Source organism: Hipposideros armiger, unplaced genomic scaffold, assembly GCF_001890085.2.
Source record: "Hipposideros armiger isolate ML-2016 unplaced genomic scaffold, ASM189008v1 scaffold_68, whole genome shotgun sequence".
In the NCBI taxonomy this organism is placed as follows: Eukaryota; Metazoa; Chordata; class Mammalia; order Chiroptera; family Hipposideridae; genus Hipposideros; species Hipposideros armiger.
In genome coordinates this window covers 1,318,593-1,334,807 of record NW_017731418.1, presented here as the reverse complement: position 1 = coordinate 1,334,807, position 16,215 = coordinate 1,318,593, and the positions used below count along the sequence as shown (strand labels likewise).

The window sequence follows — 16,215 nt, the reverse complement described above, 5'->3', positions numbered from 1 at the left end:
GAGAGAAATTAGTGTCAAAGGGAAAAGTAAGCCAAGAAGGCAGATAGAATGTGTCCAGAATAGTTGTGAAGGTCTCACTGGATACATGACATTTGAGTAAATGAGGGGATAAAGGGGCAAGCCATGTGCCCATCTGGCAGAAGAGACTTCTAGTAAGGGGAAGCAACAGGTGCAAAGACCTTGGGGCAGGAGAATGCCCGACATTTTGGTCAGGAGAATGCCTGACGTTTTTGTGGACCAGTGAAGAGGTCAGCTTGATTGGAAAGGATTCAGATGGATAAATGGGGGTGTTGACAGGGTCAGATGATGTGGGTCTAGTATAGGACAACCAACCACATGTCTCACTTGACTGCAATAGTCTGGGTTAACCCCCAAATGGTTGATTATGTATAGAACCCCCTCTCACTCTTAAAAGTATTCTCACTTGGAAGATAAATATGGTGATCCTAGGCTAGTAGATCATTCTTAGGATTTTGGTTACACCCGTAGAGAAATGGGGAGCCATGGTTAAAAGAGGACCATGGTATGACTTCGGTTTTATCAGGATCACTTAGCCTTCTCGGTTGAGAATGGATTGTTGGGATGGGGTACCAACTGTCAAGGGTGAAAACAAGGAAGCCAGTTAGCACCTATGGGATTATCATTCTAGCATGCACAGTGCAGCCAGAGTTGAGTTGTTTCACTGGAGGCCACGCAGCTGACTAGTGGTATAAATGGGACTAGAATCAATTCTCCTGACGTCCAGTCTGGTGTTCTTTTCACAGTGCCCAGTTTCTCCCTTAGTTTAAACTTGTGGACGTGTTTTGAGAAGTAAACATAAAACATCCCCTACCCGTTTTTCCCTTCAGGATAGCTCATTTTGAGTGCATCAATCAGGATTTTCTTAGGTCTTTCTCGTGAATCTGTTTTTATACTTTATGAGGTGTGATAAAAAAAATACTGTGAATGTTTAAATTTAAAAAAATATTACTGTAAAAGACACATTGTCATTAATGCCCCTCAAAATACTCCCCCTTGCTGCTTCAAACACACTTATCCCATCATTCTCACCACTTTCTGAAGCAGTTCTGGAAGTCCTCTTTCGTGAGTGTCTTTAGTTGTGCTGTCGTGGTTGCCTCGATGTCCTGAATTGATTCAAAATGTTTACCTTTCGTGGTCATTTTGACTTTGGGGAAGAGCCGGAAGTCACACGGTGTCAGATTTGAGGATACTCCATAATGTTTTTATTTGACAGAAATTGCTGTACCAGAAATGAAGTGTGACATGGAGTCTTTCTGTTGTGATCACAAAATACAGTGAGTACTGCTGCTGAGTGCCATCCAACAGAAAGGCAGGGATCCTCAATACGGGAAGCAGCACAGTGAACCTTAGTAACAGCATGTGACAAATTTCAACTTGTTCGGTGCAGTCAGTCAGTCAGGTGTGAGCTATGGTTGAGAGAAAGCGTGTTTTCAAGTGTGCCATAAATCATCCTCCATCATGACAATGCTCTGTGTTACATGTCACTTCTGGTATATGGCAATTTCTGTCAAATAAAAACATTACCATGTGTTCTCATCCACCTTATTCACTGGATCTGGCACCGTGTGACTTCTGGCTCTTCCCCAAAGTCAAAATGATTCAGGTCATCGAGGCAGCCACAACAGCACAACTAAAGATACTCATGAAAGAGGACTTCCAGACTGCTTCAGAAAGTGGTAAGAACCATAGGATAAGTGTGTTCGAAGTGAGAGGGAGTATTTTGAGGGGGATTAATGGCAATGTGTCTTTTACTGTAATACATTTTTTAAATTTAAACATTCACCGTATTGTTTGATCACACCTTGTAGGTCATGTATCCTTTTTAGGATAATGTACTCCACATGTTCAGTACATGCTTATTAACTTATGAGTGAGCAATGTATGCTAATAAGTTAGAATGGAGCCTAAGTACAGATGTGAATGTACATTTATGCCTGCTTAAATAGGAACATAAATATTAATAGGTATTAAATAGACTCCCACAAGTCTAAATATATCTGTGGAGAGAATTCTTCAGTTTTGCTTATATTTATTTCCACTTGATTCTTATTTTATTTTTGTGGGAATTATCTTCAGTGTTTGATCATTGGTTTCCTCAGAGTGGATAACTGGAAGAACAGATGTGTTGATTATACACTTACATAGTCAACTACAATTGAATATGTGAGACTGCACTTAAGAGATTAAGATATATATGTGCATAAATTCTGTTTTAGACATGCATTTTGAGATGCAAACTTATGTTTGTCTGGGGGACATGGTATGTTATGTATAGACACATTTACATATGTATATGATATTTTAAGTAGGCTCTTTGTTGATGGGGAATTACCCAGATAGTGAAATTAAATTCTGTATTCTTTCTACTAGCCAGTACATCAGTACAACCTTAAATTCCAGGAGCTTGGGCATCTTACAGGGCAAATACTTGTCATATAATGTGCTTATCTTATCTCACCTGGGAATAAAATAGAGGAATAAGCTAACTCTCAGGGCATTTGTAAGAAATAAATAGATACAAAAGTATTTTTGTAAGAAATGTCTGATGTACTGTAATGTGGTCTTTATTGTCTTGGTTATTTTGGTTGTACATATATGCTTGAGATTCCTTAAGTCTTTTTTTTTTTCTACTTTTAAGTGCCCATCCTTTTTCAAAACCCTTTATTCCATATGCTAAACAAAAAAGTGAGTGGGTTATTTTAGGGATTTTTCCTATTGAGTAGAGTACGAGTTAGCAACTTATAAGAAGTGCCATGTGGGGATTCTGCCCATTTTCTTTTGAGGTGTGAGGAGGTGGGCAGACACACTGTTGGAGGCAATGCCTGGGTATAAGAGAAGCAAGAAAACCCACAGTGGATTACAGAGCATTCATGGAGAGAGAGAAATAAGAGGAAAAAAAGAGAAAGAGTTGTTTGAAAGTGGATGTTCAAAATATTTAACAACTGTTTCAGCAAAGGCTCCGACCACTGATTGGACATGTGCAGTAAACAATCAGTGAAGTGATAGCTGTCCTGATTAAAATGATTTAAAGAAAAAAGCTAAAAACCTCCAACTTTATTATTGTGGTATACTTTTGAATCATTATTTTTTATTTCATTTCAGAAGGCAATTTTTCTCTTTATTTGGAATTCAGCTTCTTTCAAATCTTGAATCAAACTTTATATATCAAAACCAAACTTTATACATGCAAAAGTATTTTTTGGCTTTTTGTTCCTGAAACTGAGGTACATAGCTTTATGTCTGGACATTCAGGAAAGGGACTCTTATGATCAATTTTGTTTCTTATTTGAACTCCTGACTTTATCATAAAAATCACTTTCTCATTTATTTATTTCAATTCCTGATGGGGCCTAGTAGAACAAATAATCCAAAATAATGGATAATCCATAAATATCATTTATATTTGGCTTCAGAATACATTACCAGATGTTACTCTAACAGATTTCCCTTCTAAATTAGGCCTCACTTAAAGTAGGAGTTAATTTTGTCTTCATCAGCTCCTTCCAAATCAGCTGGATGGGGCAAGGAGAAAGCCCAAAGCATGCTGGGTATTTGGGAGGAAGCTGGCCCAGTGCTAAAAGTCAGTGGTAGATTGTGCTCAAAGAATGAAATTCAAGTATGGGTAATCAAGATGATGGCATATACACTGGAAATGTTTATTGAGCACCTTCTTGAGGAATGCTCAGGCCATTATCCACTCTTTCTATCTCCCTATTAATCATGAGTGCAGAAAAATTCTGTAATAGGAATTAGGCAGATAATAACCTGAAATTTTATATAGAAAAAAACAGAGGTTCAGAGAGGTTAAGTGACCTCTCACACAGATTGATCTCTAAGTAAACAGTACCTAAGATACTGAAAGTGATTAATGAATGATAAGAAGCCCCCACTGTTTCCTTCTTATTGATGATTTGAATAATGAGGAAGCCAGAATTCTCCTGGCCTAATTCACATTAAGAGAGCTAAGATAATGAAGCTGTGATTAAATGGCTATTAAACTATTTTTATCAAACAGAGATCAAGCAAGTGTGAAAATCTAGGGATGCAGAGTGTAATTGCAATTCTACAAGATGTGGAAAAAATTACTGTCATAAGCAGGGCATGGTCCTTCCATAATAGCCTGTGTTTAGAAATCTTGAGGATACCACATGCGGTTTTCACTCTGGGCTTCTCCCTTCAGGTGTTGGTTAGCATTTCAAAGTCTCTCATTGCCTCCTTAATTTAGTGGATTTATTCACTGCCTGTGTGCAGTTGGGTGAGTGGAATGCACTGCCTGCCCCAGGTTGTAAAACCAATTGGAAGATTCTTTTGCCAACTGCTCCCAAAGGAAGAGGGCCCAGATATTACATACTGAATCCCAAATTGCAATTTTGAGGTGACTCTGGGCACCTGAAGGGCTAGAATTTACCTTCCTTCAATGGTACCTTTTGAATTATAGCACATTAGTCCAGATCAAATAGGGACCCAGCTGTCTCAAAGAGCAGTCATAAAGCTTCTGATTTTGTTGACTCTTCTAAATTCATTTATTAAGGACATGGCATTGCATTGGAATTGTTGCATATTCTAAATTTGGGGTTGTTCGTACACATGTATGTGTATCACCTGTCACTGGAAATTCTTTACACCTTGAGTGAGTTTTTGTTGATGTGCCTTCTTTCTTCCTGGAGAGCCCTTAGAGAATGAGGCGTTATAGTCACATGGACCTTTATTTAGGTGGGAAGAGTAGCAGCAGACTTGCATTGTGTAAGGAGAGCCCAAGGTTGAAATCCACCATGAGAAATGCTGCTTGACGACCACAGAGCTCAGCGGTGTTTGAAATGCCTCTTGGCCTAGTTTCTACCTTTACTTCCGCCTCTCTGTTGCTGGCTACTAGACTGAGCTCAGTTTATGTAGCTGTAGGTCGCTACCCAACTGGTGTTCTGCTCTCTCTTTCTCACCTCACTGCTTTTCTTTTTTAAACTTATTTGAAGCTAATAAGTAGATTTTTGTAAAAACAGTCATTTCGAACATTTAGAAAGCAGTATCAGAGCTGAGTCTTTGAGAGGTTATCTTGCAATGTCATTTTACTGACTAATGTGATTCCCTGTCCTTCACCTGTGAACAGACGTGTGTTACTAGGCCAGTGTGCTTCAGCTGCAGTGACGTTGATTTATTTGCTCTGTAAATTGGGACCGAAGCAATAATGGAAAGTGACATTAATTGTTTAACAGAGTCCTTTTCGTCACATCCATTGCCTTTTGGGGCAGTGTGGTGGGCATTTGATTGTTGAAACTCATGGTAAACTAATTGACATTGCCACAGTGAGGGGCAGTGCCCACTCAAGTTTACATATTGGGGTATCTGTCGAACTTCAACACAGAAGTGTCATTGGTAAATATCAAACTTTTTCCCCAGCCTTCTATGATGAAAGAAAACACAGAGAATTTGAAATAATAACATTTTTTTCTCCCTTAATTCAAAAACTGCTTTCTTAAAATAATTGGTCTTGGAGCACCTCTTGGAGTCACCCACAGACAGGGATGATAAGTAAAAGGTTTAAATTACTTCTAATGGACACTGAATATAAATAATGATTAGTCCTACTGGTCCATACAATTTGAATACCAGCCTGCTCTACCTACATACCTCAACACACACACATACACACACTCACAAACATACACTAGCAAAATGCCAATCTTCTATCTAATAACCCCCCCCACCCCTTGTGGTTCCAGTAGAGAGGAGAATTAAAATAGTTGGTGGTTTAATCAGGTCTTGTAAATTAATTATAACATTATCAAGCTCCAATCTTTCTGCCATTGTATTTTGGTGTACATTCACCCAGGCTTATTAAATAAATTGGAAAAAAACTAGTTAATTTAAGTGTTCTTTGTCATTTTGACTTGATTGGAATTATTGTAGTTTGTTTGCACTAGGGATAAAACTAAAGCGCTATTGTATTTTGTGATTGAAAGCAAATAGAGGCTTGTAGTATTATTGCTGGGAAGCCAAACCCAAAATTTAAATCAGGGTAAACAAAATTATTCATTTATTGGTAAACACGCTTAACTATTTTTATTGAGCTATTTTTAAACTTGAAATAAGCCTTTATGGAAATTGGGATACCTGGAAAAAATGTTCAATTTACTGAAAGTATGTGTGTCTGCTTCAGATATTTTCAAAATTATTTTTATTAGGTAACATGGAGATTCTTATATTAATGTAAATTTCATGGCTTTGGGATATGTAAAACAATATGTATTTCATTTAATTATATTTTTACTCAGAATAATTTAATACTTGATTTAGTTTTTTGGTATGTGAAGGAATCTAAATTAAAACAAAAAGGAGATTGGAATTTTTGGATGCCAAATTATAACCCTGGCCAGAAAATAAAGGCAAATGATTTCAGTATCTTTACAAATAAAATTACATGGACGTTATCCAGAAGAGTTGAGGGGGAGGGAGGGATGCTAATAATTGTTATTAAATTGAGCAATTTGAATTTTTAACGATTTTATCAGTTTATGGAAGGAAGTGGTGCCATTTTGAAGTTAACATTTTATCCATTCTGATTAGAATTTACCCTCTGCATTAGTCCTAAAACTCATGCTGTCGCCACTCTACTTTGTGGGCCCAAAACCACTTGACTCGCAATGTCAAGTCCAGGAACACTAAGAAGATGCATAATGCAAATGTAAAAAATACCCAGTAAAGTCCACTATAAGTATGTAAGTAGCAAATAGCTCTTCTTGGCCTCTTGAATAATAAAAAAAAGAAGTCTATAGTTTTTCTTCTGGATGGAGGCTGATTAGTAATGAGGGAAAACAATTTTTTATGTGAAAATAGAATGTATACGTGATAAAGCCCTGCCTAATTTCTCTAGTAATACAATTTGATTTTCTGATTAGCTGTCTTATTCTGTGATTCTTGTAATTTTGTCAGGTCAATTAACTGGAGTTCGGTGCCAGAGAAAAGGAAGTGTGGGCACTGCTAGCTTCATTAGATGCCAACAGCTTAGGTGCATTGTGTAATAGAATCTGTGTGGGATAATTGAGCTATTGTTAATGTCATAGCCTACAGAACATTAAAAAAAGATATGAAACAGATCATTGGACAAACAATGTGAAGTGCTAAAAGAAGGAAAAGAAAGCAATAGACACACTATATATTTTAGGCAATACATGCAGATCAATGAATAAGTCACCAGGTAATCAACTATTCTCTGTGTACCCAGCATTGGTTGCCAGATGCACAGAATGTAGCACATTGCCCTATAAACAAGGTATATATGCTCTAGTTCAGGTCATCTTGAAAGTTTTTACATAGAGAACTGAAATCAATATTGTCTTTTGTAATAAATTGTTTTCAGGTTCTTCCTTCTGCTGGAGTGTTATTGGAGGGGCAGAGTGTTGTTTGTTTCTCTTTATGCCTTCAATACCTGGTGTAGGTGTTCAAAAGTATCTGTGGAATGAATAAGTGAAGATTAGCTTTCCAAGGATATCTTGGTGGGATTGAGTGTGGACATTGAGAAAAAAGTTATAGAGTACATTTGTGGGAGCCTCCATTAGAAGTAATGTTGCACTAGAATCGTACCCTTGGCCATAAGAAATGAATACACTTAAGAGCTGTTACAAAGTAAGACTCTGCTTAGTGAGTGACCAGATCAAGAGGTCGCAAGGTGCTGTGTTTCCCCCAAAATAAGACCGGCCCTTATATTAACTTTTGCTCCAAAAGGCACATTTTATTCATTTATTCATGTTCAAAAATCTACATTTATTCAGATACAGTCCTGTCTGGCTGATGATCTTAAACTGGGGCTTATTTTGGGGTAGGGCTTATATTCCGAGCATCCTGAAAACCATGCTAGGGCTTATTTTCTAGTTCGGTCTTATTTTCAGGGAAACACAGTAGCTCCAGAGTTGAGGTCTGAAGAATTGTTACCCAAACATGAAAAGCCAAGAGAAACAGCAATTTTGTCATGAAAAGTCCTAAGTTTCGGTTTTGGAAATGAGGGAGCTATTATCCATTAGAAATATCCAGTAGGCAGTTATAGATTTATGACTAAAGTTAGGAAAGATGTCAAGGAGAGAAATAAATGACTATGGAGTGTTAGGTGATGAGATTATAATTGAAACCATGAAAGTGTATAGCTTCTCTTGGTATAGTTTCAATTTCTGGTGGTGTTCAGAGGTTTAACATTTCAGCAGGTATGCTGCATGGGGGATTGAAATACTATATGTGAAGATTAACTAGATAATGGTTAAAATCCTCTCAAGTCCTGACACTCTCTAAATCATCTCTTTTAGTTAGGGAAAACAAGACATAAACATGTGGAAAACGACTGTGACCAAGACAGAATCAGAGACACTAGTATTAGACTCTGACATAATAAATTACTAAATTGGACAGCTCAACCATCAGAGATTGGTACAGTAGAGGGATTAATTCATTGTGTGTTTCAGACCAAAACTGAACTTGGACTCTTGAGAAAGACATGATCGTTGTGTTCTGGCATGTGCATTCAAAATTTTATGTGCAGTTGACTTCTTTGGCTAAACCTGTCCAATCTTTGCCGATGAACAGTGTGACCCATTTCCCAGTGTCGACTCACTCACATCTTCCTGTTTTGTTTCTGCAGAAGATAGATGAAGAGAATGAGGCGAACTTGCTAGCAGTCCTCACAGAGACCCTGGACAGTCTCCCTGTGGATGAAGACGGATTGCCCTCATTTGATGCACTGACAGATGGAGATGTGACCACTGAGAATGAGGCTAGTCCTTCCTCCATGCCTGACGGCACCCCTCCGCCTCAGGAGGCAGAAGAGCCGTCTCTAGTAAGAACCCTTCCTACTGTTTAACAGGAATTGGAGTTGCCTCTGGCTACCCGCTGCATGGGTATGATGTAGTAACAATAAGGTCTGGATTTTTAATTTAGACTGATGCCAAAACAATCCCCAAGCACACTTGGAGTTGCAGACTCTGTGATTCTGTGTTTAAAAATATTGACAATACAGTCTTCCTGTGATCTTACTACATTTTTTAAACTATCTTTTGTGTGTACTTTTATTTCTTAGTATTATTTATGTTCATGGTAGAAACTTAGAAAATGTAGACAACCAAAAAGAATAGACTGAACATTCACCTGTAATTTCAAATAACCTCTAATATACAAAATGGTTGAAATCTCCTCTTTTATTAAGATATATGATTAGTATGTTTGTGAATTTTAAGTGTATCCATTATTTTAATGGTTGCATAGTATTTTGTTATTTGAAGATGTCCCAATTTATTAAGTAATCCCTTAAGGTTGGATATTTAGTCTCTTTTTACCCTATTTTTCACTGTCATAAATTGTATAATAATTGACATATTTTTAGTTTTATTCTTATGCATACAATTCTAGAAATAGAAGGTAGATCAGGGGTATGTAATATTTTAAAGACTTTGGATCCATAATTCTTATGAAGATTGATAAATGATAGCACATTTGCAACCTTAAGTTACCTAAATTTATGGTAGGCAATGAAGAATGAATTTGTTGGCATTGGAGAGTGAATTTCCTTTTCAAAGCAGTGCTTGACCAGAATTTTATTGGTTCTAAGACACAGTTTTACCTTTTTGTTTGTTTTAGCCATTTGTCATTTGCCATAAATCTGATGTAAGAGCACACTATGTAAATTACAGAACACCATCCTCCAAACTTTAATAATGTCCTTCAATGTGCTATTTAGAGGCTGTTTCTCACCCATCTCTAAATTTTTAAATGTTAAAAGCACTCCATGTAAACATGTGGAGACCTTGCTTGTATGCGTTCGCCTTTTGAAATTTCTGGTCTAGAAGAAAATACCTCATAAGTAATTGGTATTTATTCCCCAATTTCTCCATTTGTCAGTATCATTGGCTCTTCTGTCAGGACTCTGATTTCTTCCTGTTGATACTGGATGATTTTCATCCATACAATTGATTCAATTGGAAGGTGTTGTTGACCTAGAGTCATACTAAGTGTCCAAGGAGGGAGGCCCGGGAAGGCCCTCAAATCAAATGAAGAAACAGAAGTCAAGGGACAGTAACTGCTTTGGCTGAGCCAGAACCCACATCTGTTGACTCTATTTACAAATCCTCTTCAACGGTAGCCACTCTTTTATTCCAAATATTCTTTGCATCAGTAAGGTTTTATACTTGATCGTGTAACATAAGTCAAAACCTCACAGAATCTTTCATGTACTTTGTTCATTTGGAGGGGAAAATGTCCATATATTCCCTTCCTACTCCCCAGGTCCTCATTTAGCAAGGCAGCTTTTCTCACCTAGTAGTGATTTGTAAATCTTTTTAGGAAGATGCTTTTGCCTGATTCTATCTAAAAGAAATTGGCAGACAATACAAAGTTTCAAATGTAGGAAAAGGAAATACTTTCAGTTGGTAGTATAAAGCCCAACTTTTTCTTAGTTTTTAAATGTGCATTTCCTTTAGTACTTTTGTGATAAGGTGTGATATAATTAAAGAGTGATATAATTACTTTTTATGATTATAATTCAATTTAAGTTAAAAATTTCAATACCTTATTCTAATGCTTAGAAGACGCTTAACTTTCCTTGCCTTTCCCCCTTCTCTGATACGTTTCTAGCTCAAGAAGCTCTTACTGGCGCCGGCCAACACTCAGCTAAGTTATAATGAATGCAGTGGTCTCAGTACCCAGAATCATGCAAACCATAATCACAGGATCAGAACAAACCCCTCCGTTGTTAAGGTACAGACCTAAACTTTTTAACATAGGAAGGAAAGTCACAAAGGGTTTTTGCCTGAAGCTGTACAACAAATGATCGGTTAATTTATATGTGTGAAGTCAGCTGGGATCCTGCAGTTGCCTCCTAATGGTGAAACCGATCATGAAATGGGTTTCCAAAAGCAGCACTCCAGCTATTTGAAACTAGGAAGCGTTCGTTTACACTTTGTCTTTAGACAATTGAAATGGAGGTTCCACCGTCTGTTACTCTTTGCCCACTTTATTAATACATGTGGCAGTGTGGGCTGCAATTTCATTTGCTGATAGGCTGGTATTATCTATGAGTGACTTTAAGATGCAGGATTGCCATTTTGCCAGCTGTCTAACCTGAGAAAGATTGCTCTGGAATCACCGCAGAAGATCTATCTCTGCCATTAATTGGATGGAATGCCGACAATGACATAACTCGGTTAGCAGGCTGTATTAAACAATGTTTGTCTTGCCATTCACTGTGAGTGAAAACGGAGTGTTAAGGGGTACTTAAGAGAATTGTGAATACTGGGCTCCGGCAATCAGTGGCAAATTAAGGTTTAAACCAGCTTTTTTTTTTTTTTTTATTCACAGTAAAGGCGCTGTAGGGTCTTGTTAGTTACATGTTGCTGAGTAAGAACATTGAAATGTAGGAGAAATGAAATAAAAAGCTGCATAAATGTCATTTAGGAATTTTAAATGTAATTTTCTTTCCTTGTTCTGCAAACAATTATTCACAGCTCATAGATCTAGTACACTTAGACTGAACACTTCATTGAAAATCTCATCTCTTCAGAAAACCTATATCCATTCTGATAAGGTTCAGTTCACTAATTTTTAGCTTTCTTTATGCCTTCTTTTTAAGACCGAGAATTCATGGAGCAATAAAGCAAAGAGCATTTGTCAACAGCAAAAGCCACAAAGACGTCCCTGCTCCGAACTTCTCAAGTATCTGACCACAAACGATGACCCTCCTCACACTAAACCCACAGAGACCAGGAACAGCAGCAGAGACAAATGCACCTCCAAAAAGAAGTCCCACACACAATCGCAGTCGCAACATTTACAAGGTAGGCTGGGGAGAAAAAAACACACTCTGTGTGCAAGGGCGCTGTGTGCCGGGCTGACGATGCCCAAACTTCTGGCTTCCTTTCCAGGGGTGTCTCTCTAGAAAGAGAATTCAGCACTTTATTATAGATGGGGGGAAAAAACCCCTTGCTGGGACATAGGTTGAACATATCCTATTCGGCTGATATACAGCCTAATTCACGATCACCAAAAGGCACCTGAAGTGTTAGCTGAGGGTGGGTAGTGCCGAAGGGGGTGCATTGCAACATTAGATGATGTTTACATGACTCCGAAATGCTGAGATAATTGAAGTTCTGAGCAAGCTGGGCTAGGCAATTCATTAAAGAGCTTTGATTTATTTTTCCCCCCTTTCAATCATGGAAAAAAAATGAGGCACTGTTGATTTGCTGTATATACTTTAAGAAATAGTAAATAATAATTATGCAGCCTCGACTGATTTTTAAGTGCATTCTTTTTCTGGTTTTGTTTTGTTTTGAGACTACATGTTAGGCTCACAGATTTTATTTTGTACATAAGGATTTGGAATTTCCTAGAATTTTTTTTTTAATTTGCTTTCTATTTTAAAATAACATTGCCTAGATTAAATGAAACTTGGGTTGATTTTTTTTATTATCCCCATACGTTACTGGAAGGCTGATGCTTCTGAGACAAATCAGGGTAACTTTGGGAACATTTCTCTTGATGGAGATGTACTTTTCTTTCTTTTTGGCCCCTTCTCTCAAAATATTCTAGTCTGAGAGGCTCAGAGAGAGCTTGTTGAAAGTTGCTGTTGCTTTAAAGTATTCCAGTTTCTACGTGAACAAGACCTCTTACCTTATAGTTGCAAGTAGGCCTATTCTAAAATAGCAATTATAAACATCCACCTCTTTTTTTTTTCCTTTTGTTTTCCCAACTTCCCCTTCCAGCTGCAGAGTGGTAGCCCCTGATCCCTGTTTTGAACCATGATTATTTCACACAGGTATGCTGTTGCTGCTGCTTTTCATAAGTATTTTCTTTCCCAGTGTTTTGAATTTCCCTCTCTCATCCCTACCTCACCATAAGCCCAGAATTTTCAGGAACCTTCCTAGCACCTTTTAAACTGGCTTTTGGTTAGGTTTTTCCTGGTGGCTATCTCAAAATCACTCTCCACCCCTTTCTGTAAGTTCAGGAAAATGTATTTATCGAAATGAGCCGAAATCTTTTAGCAGGCTCCGCCCTGATAGACCCCCTCATATACACTCTCTGGAAGAGTTTTTCTCAGAGCAGAACCAGCCGTGCTGTGGGATTCATGGCTGCTGAAGTCCCCAGTTGAAGGAAAGCCAGCTGGACTCGCTCTAGTGAGTGAGCTGAAGAATTCACGAGGCTACGTTTTACCTCTTGCTAGTCATGCGTTCATTTTTGGGAGCTGGATTTGAAGTCCCAAGCTCGATGAAACCTGGTAGTCAGTGAACCCAGTCCAGTTGCTCATGTTTTAAAGATTTTCTTTTTTTGTAACTTTAATTGGTCCTTTTGGATTTTGAGGGTTTTTGGTTTTTTTAATATTTAAATTTGCTTACCACTAAATATTACTGTAAACTATTACAAAAGATGGCAATGAGGAATTAAATTGGCTTATGGAAGAAATAGTATTTGGAAGAGTCCTGCTGCACGTGGGTTTTTTAAAAGTATATTTCTGTGGTGAGGCATGAAAAGCTTATCCCCGGAACAAAGCTTTTTGACTGGAAAAAAAAAATCCTGTAGTTATTAAAGGTCTAAAAAAATAAAAATAAAAAATGGCTGGCTGTTAATAACCAACAGGAAATAAATGCTCAGCTTCAGGGATGAAGTTATTATTCACAATTTGAAAGTGAAAAATATATGAACTATTGAAGACAATCACTAAGCTCTCTACTGAGGTTACCCTTCCTAATGTATTGTAATTTTTCCTCACTAAAATCCATGTGTGCACATTGTAACATTGTGGGGTCAGGTTCTTCTAAGTTCCTTAGGATAATGGTCTGGCCTTTGGCACTTGGTGTTCCACTGATTCATTTATTCATTCATTTGCTAATGCATTTTTTCATCAAAAATACCATGATCTGCATGAAAAAGATGCATTCCTGCCCTCAAGGATCATGGTCTCTGGTCTACTAGTCATTGAAACTGTGGATTAAATGCTGAGTGAACCAAATCAGTGCTCCTCTAGCGGTAGCTTTTGTGAGCATGGGTTTATTCAGAGATTAGATCTGTATGAGGTTAGGGGCTGTACCCCTTCTATGGCCCTCATTTTCTGTTTGCTTTTGTTCTCATTAAATATGGCTACCGCCTACTCCTTTCCTTCCATTGCTTGGCCTTGTCTGTACCCAACTATCAGAAATTTGGCGGTCTTCCTTTGAGCATTTCAGATAGCCTACCTACACCTTGAAAGCTAGAATTCCAGTGACTGATTTTTAATGCACATTTTCAATATGCATTCAATAAATGTACATATCTGGTGCGATTTTCTGGTATGGAACCTGTTTGCCTTATCCTAATTATTAGTTGAGCACTGTAAAAGTTGGGAAAGTTCCTTCATAAGTGTGTTATTTTTGAAAGGCTCATTATAACAGACATACTAAAAAAAATTGAATGTAAACCCTGTTCATTTATCTGTATATATGAAAAAGCCAATCAATCAATGTACCTAATTTGTAGATGACAACACGAACTTCACATTATTGGATGCACACTGGGTAGATGATAAACCATTCCATTGTTTAAAAACTAAATCTAAATCTACCAATTAAAAGTGTAAATACTATTTATCCAAGTAAAGTACCTAATTTCAGCCTAATTTGGATATAAATAATATTTTCCCATTTCAGAGGACCTTAATTACTGGGGTTGATTAATTTGCTTTAATATCTATTGGTTGCAGTTCCTTTTGATAATATTATAGGAGAAAAGAAACATATTCCGGGCTGGTTCTGACAGTAGCCAGTTTTATGGCCCTGAAAATATCATTTAGCATCTCTAAAGATTTTTCTCAGATTCTTTCATCCATAAAATAAGGAAGTTTATTCTAAAGACGTTTTTGGTTTCAAGTCTATGATTTTCATTACATAAACGACTATCTCTTGACCTTTCGAAAGTAGTTATTTTACTGGAAAAAAATTGACATAAACCTACGTACATATAAATATATCTTACAGATAAGCATATATATATATATATATATATATATATATATATATATATATACAGAATATGTGAATGTATATCCCAAGGGCATTTCTCATCATGTTTTTCCCTCCTTCTGTTCAAAGAGAAGCAATTGAAATTTTGGAGTGAGAAGTCTTACTCCATCCACCCTTAATAATTGGGAAATGCCTTCTGTAGGAGGTAAAATTTAAGAAGAATAAAAGGAAGCAGATGAGCTCTCTTAGCAAGTCTTTAAATCTCTCAACTGTTAAACATAGTACATTACTTTAGTTGTCTTTCAGATTTGGGGATCTGAACCCCTTTTAAGCCACCTGAGTCAATGTCCACAATTTGCCATAATCTTTTAATTAATTTTTAGTGAATGGAATGGCTATTATATGAGCTTTGGCCTCATAGAAATAGCCTATTCTCAGGCCAGATATAAAATTATGCATTTTAGAAGAAAACTCAACTAAATATTCATAATGTTCTGTCATTTGTAGTTGCTCTGCTCTTTTCTTGTCTAAACAAGCCATGTACTGTATTCCAAATTAAAATAGGAAACATTATTTCCTTCTGATGATATGATGCAAATTTTGTATCCTTAACAGGGATGCTACATTTTTGTGGGAAATTCTGTTTTTATATGTTTTTTGAATGACAGTTTCCTGCTGCAAGTGTTGTTCGGAACTTTTTTTAGCGTAATGGACTATTGTCTAACTTTGATCCAATATTCAGGGATTTCCTTACTTTCGTTTTCCAGTTTCCAGTTTCCAATCTGACTATAGTAGAAAAAAAACAAATCCAAAACACTCAATATTTCATAATTAGTTTCCTTTTTTTTCCTTTAGCCAAACCAACAACTTTATCTCTTCCTCTGACCCCAGAGTCACCAAAGTAAGTATAAAGAAATGTAACCATTTTCAGAAAGGGAAGGGGGTTCTAATACATTTGGCTACAGCAACTCCATTTCAGTTTGTTTTTATAAATGTGCCATATCTTCCAGTGACCCCAAGGGTTCCCCATTTGAGAACAAGACTATTGAACGAACCTTAAGTGTGGAACTCTCTGGAACTGCAGGTAAGCTTTACATTTGACTTGGAGCTGTATGTGTGTGTGTGTGTGTGTGTGTGTGTGTGTGTGTGTGTGTGTAATATATATATGAAATTAGAGTGTATTCTTTATGCGATTAATGCAAGTAACAGAGAACAAACAACATTGGATAAGAAG

General features: G+C 37.1%; 1 protein-coding gene across 6 annotated transcripts in view; it reads left to right on the top strand.

The window, feature by feature from the left end:
- PPARGC1A (PPARG coactivator 1 alpha) overlaps positions 1-16,215 on the top strand; it is a 643,335-nt gene that overhangs the window by 593,385 nt on the left and 33,735 nt on the right. For 5 of the 6 annotated variants that reach the window (XM_019642416.1, XM_019642415.1, XM_019642414.1 and 2 more), the window contains 5 exons: positions 8,645-8,839; positions 10,630-10,752; positions 11,624-11,828; positions 15,837-15,882; positions 15,992-16,065. In XM_019642416.1, coding sequence (XP_019497961.1) covers positions 8,645-8,839; positions 10,630-10,752; positions 11,624-11,828; positions 15,837-15,882; positions 15,992-16,065 — 643 coding nt within the window. The remainder of the gene's footprint in view (positions 1-8,644; positions 8,840-10,629; positions 10,753-11,623; positions 11,829-15,836; positions 15,883-15,991; positions 16,066-16,215) is intronic. The other variant, XM_019642417.1, reaches the window with a different exon arrangement.